Source organism: Myotis lucifugus, unplaced genomic scaffold, assembly GCF_000147115.1.
Source record: "Myotis lucifugus unplaced genomic scaffold, Myoluc2.0 scaffold_88, whole genome shotgun sequence".
NCBI classification, from domain to species: domain Eukaryota; kingdom Metazoa; phylum Chordata; class Mammalia; order Chiroptera; family Vespertilionidae; genus Myotis; species Myotis lucifugus.
In genome coordinates this window covers 4484189-4500688 of record NW_005871136.1, presented here as the reverse complement: position 1 = coordinate 4500688, position 16500 = coordinate 4484189, and the positions used below count along the sequence as shown (strand labels likewise).

Sequence of the window (16500 nt, the reverse complement as noted above, 5' to 3'; positions counted from 1 at the left end):
GAACTGAGTTTAGAAGCCAAGCCTCTGACTCTCCAGGGCTTTTTGTGCTTTGCTGTCCAATCTTCCCTTAAAGCCGGCCATGTCCTTGGTGATTCAGAGTCATAGTAAGAAGGTGACCAAACCTCTTTGTTCACTTCACACATGGAGAGGTTTACTCTTTTTTTTTTTTTTTTTGGCAGCTGTTCTTTGCTTCAGGGAATTGAGTCTCTCTCTATAAAGGAGTTTCAAAACTTGATTAGTTTTTCTTTTGCCCAGATTCAGTTAATAGTAGGCATGGATATGTACACTTACATAATTATCCCATTCGGTGTTTAAAACAACTCTGCAGCAAGTGCTTTTATCCCCACTTTTCTGATGAGGAAAAGGAGACACTAAGAGATGACTTGTCCAAGGTCAGCTGCTGTTTGGTGGAAGAGATTTAATATCTGTCTCCAGCCCTAGCTGGTTTGGCTCAGTGGATAGAATGTCGGCCTGTGGACTGAAGGGTCCTGGGTTCGATTCGGTCAAGGGCGCATGCCCGGTTGCAGGCTCGGTCCCCAGTAGGGGGTGTGCAGGAAGCAGCCCATCAATGATTCTCTCTCATCATTGATGTTTCTGTCTCTCTCTCCCTCTCCCTTCCTCTCTGAAATCAATAAAAATATATAAAAAAATATTTTTAAAAAGATCTGTCTCCAGATTTCCCACGTGTGTGGCTCTCTTCTCTGTGCTCCACGTGTCTTCTCTAGTTGGCAGCACAGGCAAACGGAAGAGAGAGAGGGTTCTGAGGTTAACTGGCTGTCAGTTCATACACCTCTGTCCCCGCTGGAAACAGTGTGGGTACCTGGTGATCGAGTTTAAGAAGGAAATCTTATTCTTTTCCCAGGAGTGCTTTTTAAAAATTATTGGGATATAATTCACATACCATATTTACCCTTTTAAAGTGTATAATTTAGTGCTTCTTAATATAGTCACAAAGTTGGGCAATTATAACCACTGTCTAATTCCAGAGCATTTTCATCATCCCCAAAGAAGTCCTATATCCCCAGTAACTCTCCATTTTTCTCTCTCCCTAGCCCACGGCAACTACTAATCAGTCCATTTTTATGGATTTTCCAAGGAGTACTTTTTAAATTGAGTCAAGTATTTAACTTTTTCCTGCTTTATTTTCCTTTCTCAAAATAAATATGTTTTAGCCTACCTACAACTTTTAGGATGAAGCTTTTTAAAATCAGAATACTTTGTACTTATTAAAGTGGTGCTAAAATTAATGAGTTGTCCAAATCTCCCAAATTAATTTGTTTTTGGAATTCTACCTTTATCTTTGGAGATTTCAGGAACTAGGAGCATTCAGTTAGCTGGTTTAAAATATATTTTTATTGATTTCAGAGAGGAAGGGAGAGGGAAAGAGGGATAGAAACATCAGTGATGAGAGAGAATCATTGATCGGCTGCCTCCTGCACACCCCCTACTGGGGATCGAGCCCGCAACCTGGGCATGTGCCCTTGACGGGAATCGAACCCGGAACCCTTTAGTCCAGAGGCCAACACTCTATCCACTGAGCCAATCCAGCTATGGCCAGTTAGCTGATTTAAATCCATTTGCATTTAAGACTTTTCCTGGTTAGTCTCCAAAGCAGTTGTTGATTTGTCTCTTGCAGATGGACGCAGCGGATAGGAGCTGCACAGTGTCTGTGCACTGTAGCAACCATCGTGTCAAGATGCTGGTGAAGTTCCCGGCACAGTATCCAAACAATGCCGCCCCTTCCTTCCAGTTTATCAACCCCACAACCATCACATCCACGATGAAAGCGAAGCTGCTAAAGGTTGGGATCTGTGTTCACATATTCTCCTTGATGTTTGTATGAGAGCTCTGCTCCTGAGCATGAGTAGTGAAGTTGAATGAAAATACCAACTGATAAAATTTGGAAGTCATCTGTCCTGACACCCTGCAATGTTAATACTTGCTATTCATTTTGTGTAGAAAACATTAGAGCAGTGGTTCTTGACCTTTTTGGGTCATGGACACCCTTTGAAAGTCTAATGAAAACTATGGACCCTTTCCAGAAAAATCTGCACAAATATTGCATATAATTTCAGAGATATTGTCTATGAAATAATATGCAGCTCTATGATTGCCTTTAATCTGCTCAGAGATCTCATTAAAACTATGTATTACTCCCAGGTTAAAAACCTTGCAATACAGTTTCATTTATCTGGAAACAATAGGCAAGGTGTATTCCTAAGATAAAATATATTTTGTAATCAGAAAAAAATGTGTAAGGTCATTAAAAAAATCCATTCCAAGTGATAGCTATTGTAAATTGTGCTGCTATGAACATAGGGGTGCATATATCCTTTCTGATTGGTGTTTCTGTTTTCTTGGGATATATACCTAGAAGTGGTATTACTGATGGCAGTCCCATTTTTAGTTTAGTAAAAAAGAAGGAATTCTTAACGTTTGCAACAGCATGGATGGAACTGGAGAGCATTATGCTAAGCGAAATAAGCCAGTCAGAGAAAGATAAATATCACATGATCTCACTCATGTATGGAATATAATGACCATCATAAACTGATGAACAGAAATAGATACAGAGACAAAGAAGCTTTGAACAGACTGTCAAACTACAGTGGGAAGGGAGGGGAGGGTTGGGTGGGGGTAAGAGATCAACCAAAGGACTTATATGCATGCATATAAGGATAGCCAATGGACACAGACACTGTGGGGAGGAGGGGTTGGGGTAGGGAGTGAGGGCATGTGCTGGGGGGTAGAGGAGGCCGGGGGGAGGTCAATGGGGGAAAAAGGAGACTCATGTATTACTATTTGTAATATTTTAAACAATAAAAAATTTTAAAAAATCCATTCCATAAAAAGAGATAGTGCCATCCTCAAATGAGGCAGCTGGCTGCACAGGTGAGTGTGTGAAGGATGGCAGTGCCTGAGTGGAGGAGGGACAGCCTGGCAGCTGGTCTTCACCCTGCATGTGCAGAAACTCGGTTTGTTAGTTCACGCAGAGCAAATCAGGCAGAATTCCCAGGAGGAAGCCCCACGAGCTGGGGATGATATACCTTTTGCAGTGTGAGCAGCATCGCATAATGAAGTAACTGAGATGTCCTACAAAACCACGTTGACCTGAATGCTGTTCACCTTTTGCCTAGTTTATTTCATATGCACTTAATCTGTCTTCTTGGAGTATGATGTAGAGTAAAACATTTTTATTTTATTATATTTTGCAGTTAGAGTTTATATTCAATATTATTTTTAATCTTAGGTATACAGCATAGTGGTTACACAAGCATGCATTTGCAAAGTTATTCTCCCCGATATTTCTAGTACCCACCTGGCATCAGACCTAGTTATATAATTAAGAAAATTTTCAAGTGTCATAAGGACCTTTGAAATGCTAATTACTCAGACTTTGTGGTATTTGACGTTTTGTACTTGGAATTTGAATATTTCATTGTCTCATTTGGACATGTAAAAAAGACTTTCTTCTGGTATAAAAATGCTAGAATTAGGAAATGTTCTTAAAGGTTGAATTCAGTGCTGTCCAATAGAAATATAATGCATGCCATGTGTAATTTTAAACTAAAATTAAAAGGTTAATTAATTCAGTAATATTTTTATTTAATCCAGTATATCTAAAGCAGGTTCGATTCCGGTCAAGGGCATGTGCCTTGGTTGCGGGCACATCCCCAGTAGGAGATGTGCAAGAGGCAGCTGATCGATGTTTCTCTCTCATCGATGTTTCTAACTCTCTGTCTCTCTCTCTTCCTCTCTGTAAAAAATCAATAAAAATATATTTAAAAAAAAAAAAACAAAAAAACTAAAATTAAAAGGTTAATTAATTCAGTAATATTTTTATTTAATCCAGTATATCTAAAGAATTATCAGAGCAACATGTAGTCAGTATGAAAATGAAAATTATTGAGGTAGTTTACATTTTTTTTTTTTGGTATTAAGTCTTCAACATTCGGTATGAATTGTATACTTATGGCACATCTCCGTTCAGACAGCCACATTCCACCTGCTCGTACCCCCATGTGGGTAACGACTTCCGTATTGGACAGCGCTAGTCCAGTTTACATGCCTGTCTTCAGTATGTGTATGTCAGCTTACATGCACAGCATGTGCCTTAAAATGATGGGATTTATATTTTTAAAGAACCAAAAAAAGATACATTATAACTTTCCCTAAAGTGAAATCTGTTCCCCTGGCTTATTATATATATCACTCAGAGCCATTTTCAGTTCAGCCCAGCGGGTGTTCCTTGTAAGGTACTGAGGTTTCTCATGGAGGAGGGTAAGGCAGGGGATGAGGAAAGGAGTCGAATGTTCACTAAAGAACATTCATTCCATTACTAGAAACGCGCCCTCTAAAACCAGCGTGTGTGCCTGCCTCAGGAAAGGGCTTCTGAGAGCGGGTTCAGAAATGAGTCTTCTCTCCGAGCCTCTAGAGAAGGTGGAAAGTCGTAATTTGTGTGGGAAGCCTCGGGCACAGCCGTGCTCCGGTCTCCCTGCTCTTCACTGCCTCCGACTGCTTTGAAGAACGTTGCTATTATTGACTGTGTTTTGTGCCTTTTCCAGATCCTGAAAGACACTTCCCTGCAAAAAGTGAAACGCAACCAGAGTTGTTTGGAGCCCTGCCTGCGCCAGCTCGTCTCCTGTCTGGAGTCTTTCGTGGTGAGATTCTTGTACCAACCTGTGCTTTGGTGTTTTGTATAATTTCTTCCTCCCTGGGCACCTGATTTTGTAATAATGTATCTTTATTTTGTAATTCAGCTTTGAGACAGGTTGTGGTGTTTAGTCTGTTGACTTTTAAATTTCAGAATCAAGAAGACAGTGCCTCCAGCAACCCCTTTGCACTCCCAAACTCCGTCACCCCACCCTTGCCCACGTTTGCCCGGGTGACCACCGCCTATGGGTCGTACCAGGACGCCAATATTCCCTTTCCTAGGACCTCAGGGGCCAGGTTCTGTGGAGCAGGTTGGTCTTTTTTTGGTTCTCTGATTCTAGATTTGGGGAGAGCAATTTTTCTTTGTTTTTATTTTCTGAGAACTCAAAAAAACTTCTATCATAGTGTATTATGGTCTGATGCCATATTGGTCTGTGGACAAATCCTACGAATGTTCACCAGAATTTCAGTCTTGAGGGTGTGAATTTGGGTCTCACTCAGAGTCCTGATTCTTAACAGGGAACAGGTCCCCTGACCAGGCAATATAAAATACCTGTGATGACTTTTTCCAAACTACACGCATCCCATCTCCTGGGTCCTGACCTTTGTCCTTGTTAAGTATGGCTGCGGTCATGAGCCTTTGCACCTCATGGCAATGTGTCCTGACCTTCAGGTATATTGAAATAGACAAAAGATTGACCAGTGCGGCCTTAGGATTTCCCATGTCCGGCTCATTGACCTTGATGTGCACATGTGATGTTTCCTTTGTCAGGCTATCTGGTGTATTTCACAAGGCCCATGACGATGCATCGAGCAGTGTCCCCGACAGAACCTACTCCGAGGTGAGTCTGGGAGATACAGCTATAAGCTACATTCATGAAGTGGGCAGACATCTGGGAATGACCTTTGAGTTTGTCTTTAGACAATTTATTTTATCTTCAGTAAATATCTATTATAAGTTTATTTGAGAAAGATCAGATTCATTAAATTGCAACTAAGCTGAGATTTCTACTATGAAGTTACAACCAAACCACTACAAGGAGTAGTTTAATGAAAGCTGTTGTCTAAACAAGGCAAGTTTCTTTTATTATTATTATTATTTTTAATCCTCACTGGAGGATATTTTTTCCATTGATTTCTAGAGAGAGTAGAAAGGAGGGAGGAGGAGGGGAGAGAGAGAGAGAGAGAGAAACATTGATGTGAGAGAGACACTTCAATTGGTTGCCCCCATATGCGCCCCTACTAGGGCCATGGAACCTGCAAACGAGGTACGTGCCCTTGACTGGGAATCGAACCCAAGACCTCTCAGTCCCAGGGCAGATGCTCTCACCATGGAGCCACACTGACCAGGGCAATAAGGAAGTTTTAAATTAAAATATGAAAGCTCTTCTTTTTTTCCCATGTCCTGGGGAAAGCCACTGTTAACAATTTAATGTGTTTTCTGTTTAGTCTTCATTATTTTTCTTCCTTTTTTGTTCTTGAGAGGCAGTCTAGTGTAGCAAGTGGGAACATGGACTTCAGAGCCAAACTGCTGGATCCAAATCTTGGCCCTGTAGTCATATGACCTTGGACTGTGCTTGATTTTCCTCAACAATAACTTGGGGGTGATAATGGCACCTACCTCCTTTACTTACTGTGGAGGTTAAAGGAGTTAGTCCTTATAAAGCATTTAGAACACTGCCTGGCACATAGGGAGTGCTCTAACTGCGTTTCTTATTATTACTGCTTTAAAAGGAAAAGATATAATTCACATAGTATGCAGTTGACCCATTTAAAGTGTATAATTGAGTGGTTTTTAGTATATTCACAGGTATGTGCAGTCATCACTACAGTCACATTCTAGACCATTTTCATTATCTCAGAAAGAAACTTCATATCCCCTTAGCTCCTCTATTCTTCCAGCCCTGGGCAAACTCTAATCTACTTTCTGTCTATCAATGTACCTATTCTGGACATTTCATATAAATGAAATCATGTAGTATGTGGTCCTTTGTGACTGGCTTCTTTCATTTGGCGTAATGTTTTATGGATATATATATATATATATATATATCTCCACATTTTACTTATTCATTCAGTCAGTGGGCATTTGGGTTATTTCTACTTTTTGGCTATTATGAATAATGCTGCTGTGAACATTGGTATACAAGCTTTTTTATGGACATATGTTTTCATTTTTCTTGGGTATTACCTAGGAATGGAATTGCTGGATCATATTGTAAAGTTTTTTTCTTAATTAATAAACTTTATCATTTAGAGAAATTTTAGATTCATACCAAAATTGAATGGAAGGTATCGAGTTTCGGTATACTCCCCCCTGCCCACTCACACAACATCTCCCATACTACTGGTTTTTAAAACTTAAATATGTTATATACTGTAGACTTCTGTGGTGACCATAACTTCTAAATCCTGCTACAAACACCTGGATACATTGGTGTAACATATTAGCATATTTATGAATGAATAACTGAGCTAACAAGAAAGGAAGGAGATTGAACCAGGTGCGTGGGCAGGTGCCGCTGCTGTCCAGGGAGTTTGCCAGTCTCCTCAGTAACCCAGGCAGATGAGACATTGATCCCACAAAAACTAGGAGTTAAGAGCTAGAGACCCTTATATTATACTGGGTTCCTTATTTGAAAGGTTCGACTAGAAAACAATCACCTCCTCTCTAAGAAAAGCAAGAATATCTGGACCTGAACTTTGGATCAGAGGGGAAAATGTTCCTAATTAGAATGTTTTTCATACTAACAGTATTTTATTGACCAGCACCCAAATCAAGAACCAGCGCATTGCCCTCACCCGAAAAGTTCCCTGGTCCCTGTGCCCAGCGGAAACCACTCCTCTGACTGCCATCATTGTAGTTGAGTTTTGCCTGTGCTTGAATTTCACCTAAATGGACTCATGCAGCATGTACTATTTTATGTCTGGCTTATTTCGCTGAACTTAATGCTTTTGAAATTGATCCTCATTGTTGCATGTATCCATAGGTTCATTGTATGAAAATAAAAGTTTGTTTATTCCTACTCCTGTTGATGAACATTTGGATTATTTCCAGTTTGGGGCTATTTTGTGTAGACCTACAAATACAAGTCTTTTTATGGATGTGCGTATTAATTTCTCTACCCAAGGAGTCAAATCCCTGGATCATAGGATAGGTGTATGTTTAATTTTATTAGAATTGCCAAAAAGTCTATTCCCAGGGGTTGTACCGTTTTATACTCTTTGCCAGCAATGTTTCAGAGTTCTGGTTGCTCCACATCCTCTCCCAAACTTGGTCTTTTCAGTTGTTTTTACTTCAGCCGTTGTGGTAGGTGTGTAGTATAGTAGTTTTAATTTGCACAACTCTAGCGATGACTGATGATGTTGAGCCACTTTTGTGTGCTAATTGACCATTTGGGTATCTTTTATGATGTGCTTTTATTTTGCCCAGTTTTTGGACTGTTTCTATTATTTATCTGTGGTAGTTTTCATTTTGGTTGCAAATCCTTTGCTAGATATATTGATTTTCTTTTAATCTGTGGCTTGTTTTCTCCCTCCTTAGTGATTATTGATAAACAGCATTTTTTAATTTTGATGAAGTCTGCACCATCACTTTTAAATTTTTATAGTTAGTTCTTTTGTGTCCTGCCTGAAAAAATCTATGCCTATCCCAAGGTCATGAAACTATTCTGTGTTTTTCTTTCAAAAGTTTAAAATTCCTTATTAAAAGTCTGTAATCGATTTCAAATTAATTTTGTGTATGATATGAGATAGGAGTCAAAGTTTTTTTGTTTTTTTCTAGTAGTAATATATCATTGTCCCAGCACCATTTATGGAAAAGATTTTTCTTTTCTCATTCTGAATTGATACCTTTGTTGAAAATTAATTGGTCATGTGTTTGTGGATTTATTTCTGGATTCCTTTTTCTCTTAATCCATTGGTCTCTCCTTATACCAACACTACACTCTTGATGTAGCTTTCCATAGTAAGTTTTCCAGTCTGGTAGTGTAAATCTTCCAAGTGTATTATTTTTATTCAGGATTGTTTTGGCTATTCTAGGTCTTTTACATTTCTATAAAAGATGCAGTCAGCTTATTGGTTTCTATGATAAAGCTCAATTCTTGATTGGAATTGTGTTGACTCTGTCGATTAATTTGGAGGAAATTGTTATCTTAGTAATATGTAATCTTCCAATCCACTAATGTGGTATAATTCTCTGTTGTTTTGGGTCTTTAATTTCTCTTAGCAATATTTTGTATTTCCTTTTTTTAAAAATATATTTTATTGATTTTTTACAGAGAGGAAGGGAGAGAGATAGAGAGTTAGAAACATTGATGAGAGAGAAACATCGATCAGCTGCCTCCTGCACATCTCCCACTGGGGATGTGCCCGCAACCCAGGTACATGCCCTTGACCGGAATCCAACCTGGGACCTTTCAGTCCGCAGGCCGACGCTCTATCCACTGAGCCAAACCGGTTTCGGCTCCTTTTTTTTTTTTTTAAACTATTTATCCCCGCCTGTATCCTTCTCCACCTCCCCCAATCCTCCTACCCCCCGAAATCATCACACTGTTTTCCATGTCCAGGAGTTTCTCTTTTTTCCCTTTTGCTCAAACCCTCCAACCCCCCCAGCTCCCCTGAGAGCTGTCAGCCTGCTCTCTATGAGTCTGTCTCTATAATACTTTGTGTTTTCAATGCACATTTTTCCCACTAAATTTGTTCCTGGGTATTTGATGGGTTTTGATGCTATTGTAAATGAAATTTTAAAAAAGTTTATTTTCCAAATATTTGTGTCTAATATATAGAAAAAGAGTAGATTTCTTTTTTGTTTTGTTTTGTTAATCCTCACCCAAGGATATTTTTCAGGAAAGGAGGGCGAGACAGAGAGAGAGAGAGAAAGATGGATGTGGGAGATATACATCGATTGGTTGCTTCCTGCATGTGTCCCAATGGGCTGGGGCTTGAACTTGCAACCCAGGTACATGTCCTTGACCGGGAATCAAACCCAAGACCCTTCGGTGTGCGGGCAAACATTCTAACCACTGAACAACACCAGCCAGGCATAGTAGATTTTTATAGATTGACCTTGTATCTAAACTCACTTATTAGTTTTAGTAGTTTGTAGAGTCGTTTGAATTTCCTATGTATGTAATCAGAAACATTCTCTGCTTCTGCAGATAAGGTATTTTTCAGTCCTGAAAGTTCTGTTTAATTCATTTTTGGAGACTTTCCATTTTCCCCCCATTTTATCCATCTTTTCCTCTTGGTTTCATCAAGTGCTAAGAACGGCACTGCTTAAAAAGATGGAAAGATTGAAGCCAGTATGGATAACACTGCATTTTCAACCACAGATCTCTCTCGGCCTTGTCTGCTTATCATACTGGTTTGATTGCGCCAATGAAGATCCGCACAGAGGCCCCTGGGAACCTTCGTTTATACAGTGGGAGCCCCACTCGCAGTGAGAAAGAGCAGGTCTCCGTCAGCTCCTTCTACTACAAGGAGCGGGTAAGCAGCAGAGCCTCAGCCTTTGATTCCTATCCCTTCCCTGGATTCTTGTTCTTTGTCTCCCTGCTTGCCACGCACAGCAGCTAAATTAGCAATCCCCTGTAGACTTTCACTGTCATAATTAGTTTGCTACAGAAAGACCATTGTTTTGTGCCTTTCCATTGGCTTTACCTACTAAAATTGAATCTGGGAGGATCTCCCCACTTAATCCTATTCTTGTAATCCCCATTCATTAAGTTGATCATTCTTTCAGATAGAATAATTGAGCTTCAGATCTTCCTTGGTCTTCTGATGTTCATCAACAAATTAAGGGGTATTTCTGAGGGCTTGGGGTCTTGCTGTATTTGCAACTTCATATCTGTGAGAAGTTTTAAAGTTAATTTCTAAGAGGTTTTATAGGTTTTCTAAGTCTACACTGAAGTACCCATTTGAGTGGACCAGTTGATATAAAAATCACTTGCACCTGGCCTTATGTTCCTGGGTTCTTAAGGAACTCATCGTCCCTAAGGTAGCTATTAAGCTGTCAGAAGCCTTTAGTGACGACAATGTAGAGAGTGTGGGCAGAGCGTAGGAAGGACTCTGAGAACTCTTTCTTGTCAGATTGAGAGTCTGGTTTAAACCAGCTTTTACTTGACATAATTTTTTAAACAGAGTTACCACTGAGCTACTCACAAACTCAGTCCTGTGGGATTCTTTGCTGTTGTCCTCCACTAATGAGGAAATGATGGATCAACCATAATTTAACATTTTTAAATTGGATTATTTTAAATAAACCAATTTCTAGCAAGTGTTAGAGGTGTCATCACTCTGATTGCAGCTGTACTATCTAACATTCCTGGTTCTCACTGATAGTTGGCTGTCTCTGACTTTGTCATCTGAAGTGAGTGGCAGGAACTGATGCTTGAGACAAGACCAGACTCGGGCAAAGCCATTCAGTTGAATAGAGACCATGATTGTTTTTGTTGCCTTTCTGGCCAACTTTCTTTGCATCTTGCTGAAATGAATCCCCCTGGCTGTCACAGACCTTCTTGGGACACCATATCTTCCCAAATCTTTTACATTGAAAAATATTATTTTAAATGCAAGCTAGCTGGTAGCTGCCTAGATGATTTGATAAACTGGTTGGAACTAAGGCATTTTTTAATTGACATCATGGTTGGATAAATATGGAAATTTTCTTCAGCATTAGAGCCAGGTTGAAGAGATCTTTTAGTTGAATCATGTCAGTGCAGCTCATGCTTGGATTCTGTGGGCAAAACACACAGACTAGCACTTCTGACTCTGTGACAGTGTGTAAAGGCCATGTCAAGTCAAAGTAACCCCAGTTCCAAGTTGGGATCTCTCCTGATGTGGAAGCATTTGTAATGCTCATGTGTTGGATGGCCTGGCCTCTTTTACTACTAGCACCACAGTCACAGAGGGACCAAAGGAAGGATCGTGATATTGCAGTTTGGGGCCGTTCCCACTGTGCTGGTCTCTACAGAAAATGGGCTATGATCATCCCCGAGGATGACGTAGTAAGTGGTCTTTCAGTTTTATTTCAGATAGCAAGTAAAATGGGAGAGACCCTTTTATTATAATTGTATATGAAACTTTTATATTGCTATATAACCTATGTACAGAAAAGTTCACAAATCATAAGCATCTAATTCAGTGAATTAACAGTCATACCGGCCAGGAAATAGAAAATGACAAGAACCCCAGAATCCCTGGAGAAGGAAGGCACATTTCAATGGAAGACATAAAGTAGTTATTAGGTTAAAACATATGAAATGGGTGCTATTTGACCATTTTTGACCTTAAAGAAAAATTTCAGTTGGTTCAACATAATATGTTAAAATAGGCAAGTCTGTTATTTTGTGATGAATCTGAAATAAATTCATCACTCCTTAAAGTTTGTTCATGTCCATCCCATTTACATGGGCAAAGGGGGAGGATTAAAGAAATGAGATACAGCCATGATATTGTCCATAGGCCTTCTTATCTTCCTTATGGACAGCAATACGGTTCTGTGCCTTAAGGAGTATTTTCTAATTCTCAGGTGTCTAGTTTCTTGGGTTAAATAATAGCACTTTCATTACTTTGGTTCTGGAAATGATTCCAGTTTACTAAATTTTCGTGTTTTTATTTTCATCCCAGATCTTTCGTCTACATATTTCTATTCTCTTTTAGATCTCTATCCCTCAGATTTTTAAAAGACATTTAAAAATATTTTTATTAATTTTAAAGAGGAAGGGAGAGGGAGAGAGAGATAGAAACATCAATGATGAGAGGGAATCATTGATGGACTGCCTCCTGCCCTCCCTCTACTGGGGACCAAGCCTGCAACCCAGGCATGTGCCCTGACTGGCAATGGAACTGTGACCTGGTTTATAGGTTGACCCTCAGCCACTGAGCCTCACCGGTCAGGCTGTTTTTGTGATTTTAACCTGCCCGACTTAGGTTATGTTATATTCAGCCAAATGTTCTTCAGATGGAATTTCAAGATTGCTCCTAAAAATTAAAAAAAGTGAGACATTTAAAAAAAATGTATATATTTTTTATTGATTTCAGAAAGGAAGCGAGAGGGAGGTAGAAATACCAATGATGAGAGAACCATTGATTGGCTGCTTCCGGCATGCCCCACACCAGGGTTTGAGCCTGAAACCTGGGCATGTGCCCTGACTGGGAATTAAACCATGACCTCCTGGTTCATAGGTTGACACTCAACCACTGAGTCATGCTGGCCAGGCTGTGAGACACTATAGGAAGTTAGAAAACACAGAGTGATGCTAATATTCATTTGGTAACTGGACCAACTATTAATAGTTGATGAAATATTACTTATTCTATGGAAGGCCCAGAACTTCTGAGAAACATTAGGCTTTACCCTATAAACATTAAAAATTTTTTGCAACCTCCCACATTTGCTTCAGTTTATGTTATGAAAATAGCTCTAAAGTAAATAACTGGGGAGGTCTTGAAGTTGCAAAATAATTTCTGATCTCCATAAACAGTGTGTATGCTCCCAGTTTCACACTGATGCTCATGTTGTTAGGGAGAATGCCCTTAAGAGTGTAAGTCCTCAGCCTTAGCTCTCCCTGCATTTCTCTGGGGCTCTCGCTTCCCATGGCATCACTCTAAAAATAGTCCCGCGGTCCCAAGGTCAAGGTTTCCAATTTCTCCAATGCTCTTTAGCTACACACCCAAAAAATGTGGTATTGAGTGTATGGAAGAACTTCTTCCTTTTTAGGAATGGGAATATTCTCGCACATACACATGCCCCTGAAAGGGCAAGCAGAGTTCTCCACTGTTTCTCCAGTTGCCCTGTGATCCTAATCCTCATTAGTTCCTTTGGTCAGAGCGGTATGGACATCAGCCCCTTATATGTTGAAATGTGTTTTGGGCTGAAAAACAATGACATTGAAGCTGGGTTTGGAGTGTGATGGGTTGGGCGGGAGGGGAGGGAATCCACCTACTGCCGTGTTTCAATTCAGATTTTGTAGCATTTCAGTTTTATTTTCTAGTATATTATGGTATCATTTAATCCATCAGAGATGTGGGAAGCTTTCATTTTATTCTATATTTTTCCCTTTTAATTTTCTTGGTGTTTTTCTTCCCTCCTCCTGGGTGTAACGTTTTCACGCACAGATGTCTCCTCGCTCTGCCCGGCGACGTTGGTCCATACAAGCAATTAACGACTTCCCGGTACTGTGCGCTGTGCAAATGCTCTCCTTGACTAATCCTGTCTCTGCCCAAAGGCCCAAGAATAAAATGCCACCTGCCTGGCTTTGAGGAACCTGAAATGACAGGCTGGCTGGGTTTCAGGACCAGCAACAATAAGTTTTCATTCTTGGGAGTCAGGTGCCAAGGACTGCCTCCTGGGTCCCTGACAGTTTCAAATGGGTGAATACTGATACCGTTAAGGATTGTGAATGGACTTCTTTGAAAAGGAAGCTCAATACTGGGTTTCTTGGGAAGAACCCCGATTGTAAGCCTTCAGCTACCTGATTTCATTTGGAATATTTGTGTAATTTCACTGAGCTTTCAGAAGCCTACCTTTGGCATTGGGAAGCAGAGGAAGATATAAGGGGCTTCCACCATTGTGTCTGTTTTTATCGTCTTGGTGTAATTCAAAGAGGAAAGTGCCCATCTCATCCACTGACACGACACATAAGCTAGTTTTTATCTTTTGGAAATTTTCTGGAACAAATTTTTCCCGTACCATCTGTTTTTGCATTGACAGTCAAACCTGGGCATCATCTCTTCCTTTCTTCCTTTCTTCCTCACTCCTATTGGCCATCTCCCCTCTTCTGTCTTCCTCTCCCGCCCCCTTGACCAGTCAGTAGTGCCATGGTGACCTCAGGCTGTGCAAGGCAGCCTTAAGGCATTAGCTTAAATTTCATTTGGTGTAAAAAATACTTAGGGGGATAGTTCTGTAGCCTTTTCACATAAAAACCAGTTGAAATCAGGAGCCCTGATTAGCAGTACCACAGCTGCCGACAACTTGCAGGTGGAGCCGCCAGCATGGCCACCTTTCCTCCAAAGGCCTGTCCCAGCCAGCCGACTGCTGACTCCCACTGGCTTTCCCAGCAGGCTCCCCTGCTGCTATTGAACCGGGAACTCATCAGGACTCCCTCCCACTCTGCTGATTATGCACTGTTGATGGGGTTGCTGCGAAGCAGTTGGTGGCTTATTCTTGGGCTGTTTTTACATTTTACCCATTTATTGACATCCATGTTGCCTCCGGTTGTAGCAGTAACACTGGTGGTACAGTCGCAAGCTGGCTGTTGGTTGTCATTCAGTGCTATTTGCACCAATGCCTCCCTCCCGCTTCCTCCCACCCTATTCCTCCCCTATCTGTCCTCTTTCCCATGATTCCATGAACACCTTCTTGGTATGTTCAGAGGAGCACCCTGGTGCTCATTATGTGATAATTTGTCTGTCTTGCTTTGCCTCTCCCCTCAATCCCTGCTCATAATCTGTGGGAAGGGGCATTTTCTCTTGATGGGGCATTGAGAAGACATAGAGAAATGCAGAGTCCTTTGCCTCCCAGAAGTACTGATTTTACTGCACTGAAAAGTATCCATGTTTTAGCCATCAGAGTGGGACTGGAGCAATGCAGGAGGCTTAGAGGGCATTTGGGCCACAGTGTCCTCCCCTCACCTAGAAAGATCAACCACACTCAGACTGGTGTGTCATGGTTCTCTGCCTGTCATCACCTGACAGTTGCATAGATAAGAGAGACTCCCCAAATTGCCACTAGATATTAAGGGGAAAGGAAGTCTTGGGAAAGTGTGGATGGAATATGAACCCTTTTAATTGTCAAAGCTCTAAAAGAAACACCCTGAAAAACAGTCCCTGCTTGTTAGGGAGCAGCAAGGATTTGAGATTTGGCATGTCTTCATTTAGCAGCCTCGTTTTATCTGAATCCCCAAGGAATTGGCCACTAGACAGGATTACTGAGTGACCCCTGTAGCAGGAAGGGGAGGTATTTCATATGTTAAAACCACCAACCAACAAATTTAAAAAGAAACTGTTGCCCTAGCTGGTTTGGCTCAGTGGATAGAATGTTGGCCTGTGGACTGAAGTGTCCCGGGTTTGATTCCGGTCAAGGGCACGTACCTTGGTTGCAGGCTCGATCCCCGGCCCTGGTCCAGGTGCTGGCAGAAAGCAAACAATCCATGTGAAAGAGACATCTTGCATCGATGTTTCTCTCTCTCTGTCTCTCCCCCTCTCTTCCCCTCTCTCTAAAAATCAATGGAAAAATATCCCTGGGTGAGGATTAACAAAAAAAAAAGAAAAACTGTTTTGTGACTGGTTAAAGACCTTTGATAATGTTTTGTAGTATTCCTTGCTGGATTAAATGAATGAATACTGCTGTCCCATAATTGCTTTCATAGTGTGATTCTTGGTGACAGCTATAATTAGGTGGCCCTGTGTTGGGGAAGCTTCTCCTATTATAGGCTCAAAGGCAGCTTATTGAGGTTTCATAAAACATCACCTACACATCAACCAGATCAAACAGAGAAGCACCTAGAAGCCTGGTGTCTCAAGAAGTTGACAGGGAAGTTCCAGAAATACAGAGTGTGATTTCTATAATTCAATGAAGGGTAATTGTAGGTAGTTGTTTAAGACGACTGTCTACATTTTCATCAAGTACCTATTGATGACTCATATTAGTTTGTTTCTACAGATCTCTGTGACCCAAGACTGCAAATGGAGGAAGAGTCCTAAGATAGCTCATTGGACTCTGAGTCCTCTCTATGAATATACCTAATCCTAACAAGTCCAGACAGTGATTAAACAGCGTGAGGTGGAGGCCCTTGAACCTGGCCTGAAATACAGCACCTGGGTCTGAGCCTGGCATGCCCACTGCCG

The 16500-nt window shown here is 40.9% G+C and overlaps 1 protein-coding gene across 14 annotated transcripts in view; it reads left to right on the top strand.

The window, feature by feature from the left end:
* WDR59 (WD repeat domain 59) overlaps positions 1 to 16500 on the top strand; it is a 67278-nt gene that overhangs the window by 36053 nt on the left and 14725 nt on the right. For 8 of the 14 annotated variants that reach the window (XR_002829886.1, XM_023756082.1, XM_023756081.1 and 5 more), the window contains 5 exons: positions 1637 to 1801; positions 4566 to 4661; positions 4808 to 4964; positions 5426 to 5495; positions 9987 to 10140. Coding sequence is in view for 11 of the 14 variants with exons in the window: in XM_023756082.1 (XP_023611850.1) it covers positions 1637 to 1801; positions 4566 to 4661; positions 4808 to 4964; positions 5426 to 5495; positions 9987 to 10140 (642 nt within the window). In the remaining 3 variants the exon portion in view is untranslated. Of the gene's footprint in view, positions 1 to 1636; positions 1802 to 4565; positions 4662 to 4807; positions 4965 to 5425; positions 5496 to 9986; positions 10141 to 16500 lie in introns of those variants that run through there. The other 6 variants (XR_002829888.1, XR_002829887.1, XM_023756087.1 and 3 more) reach the window with 3 other exon arrangements.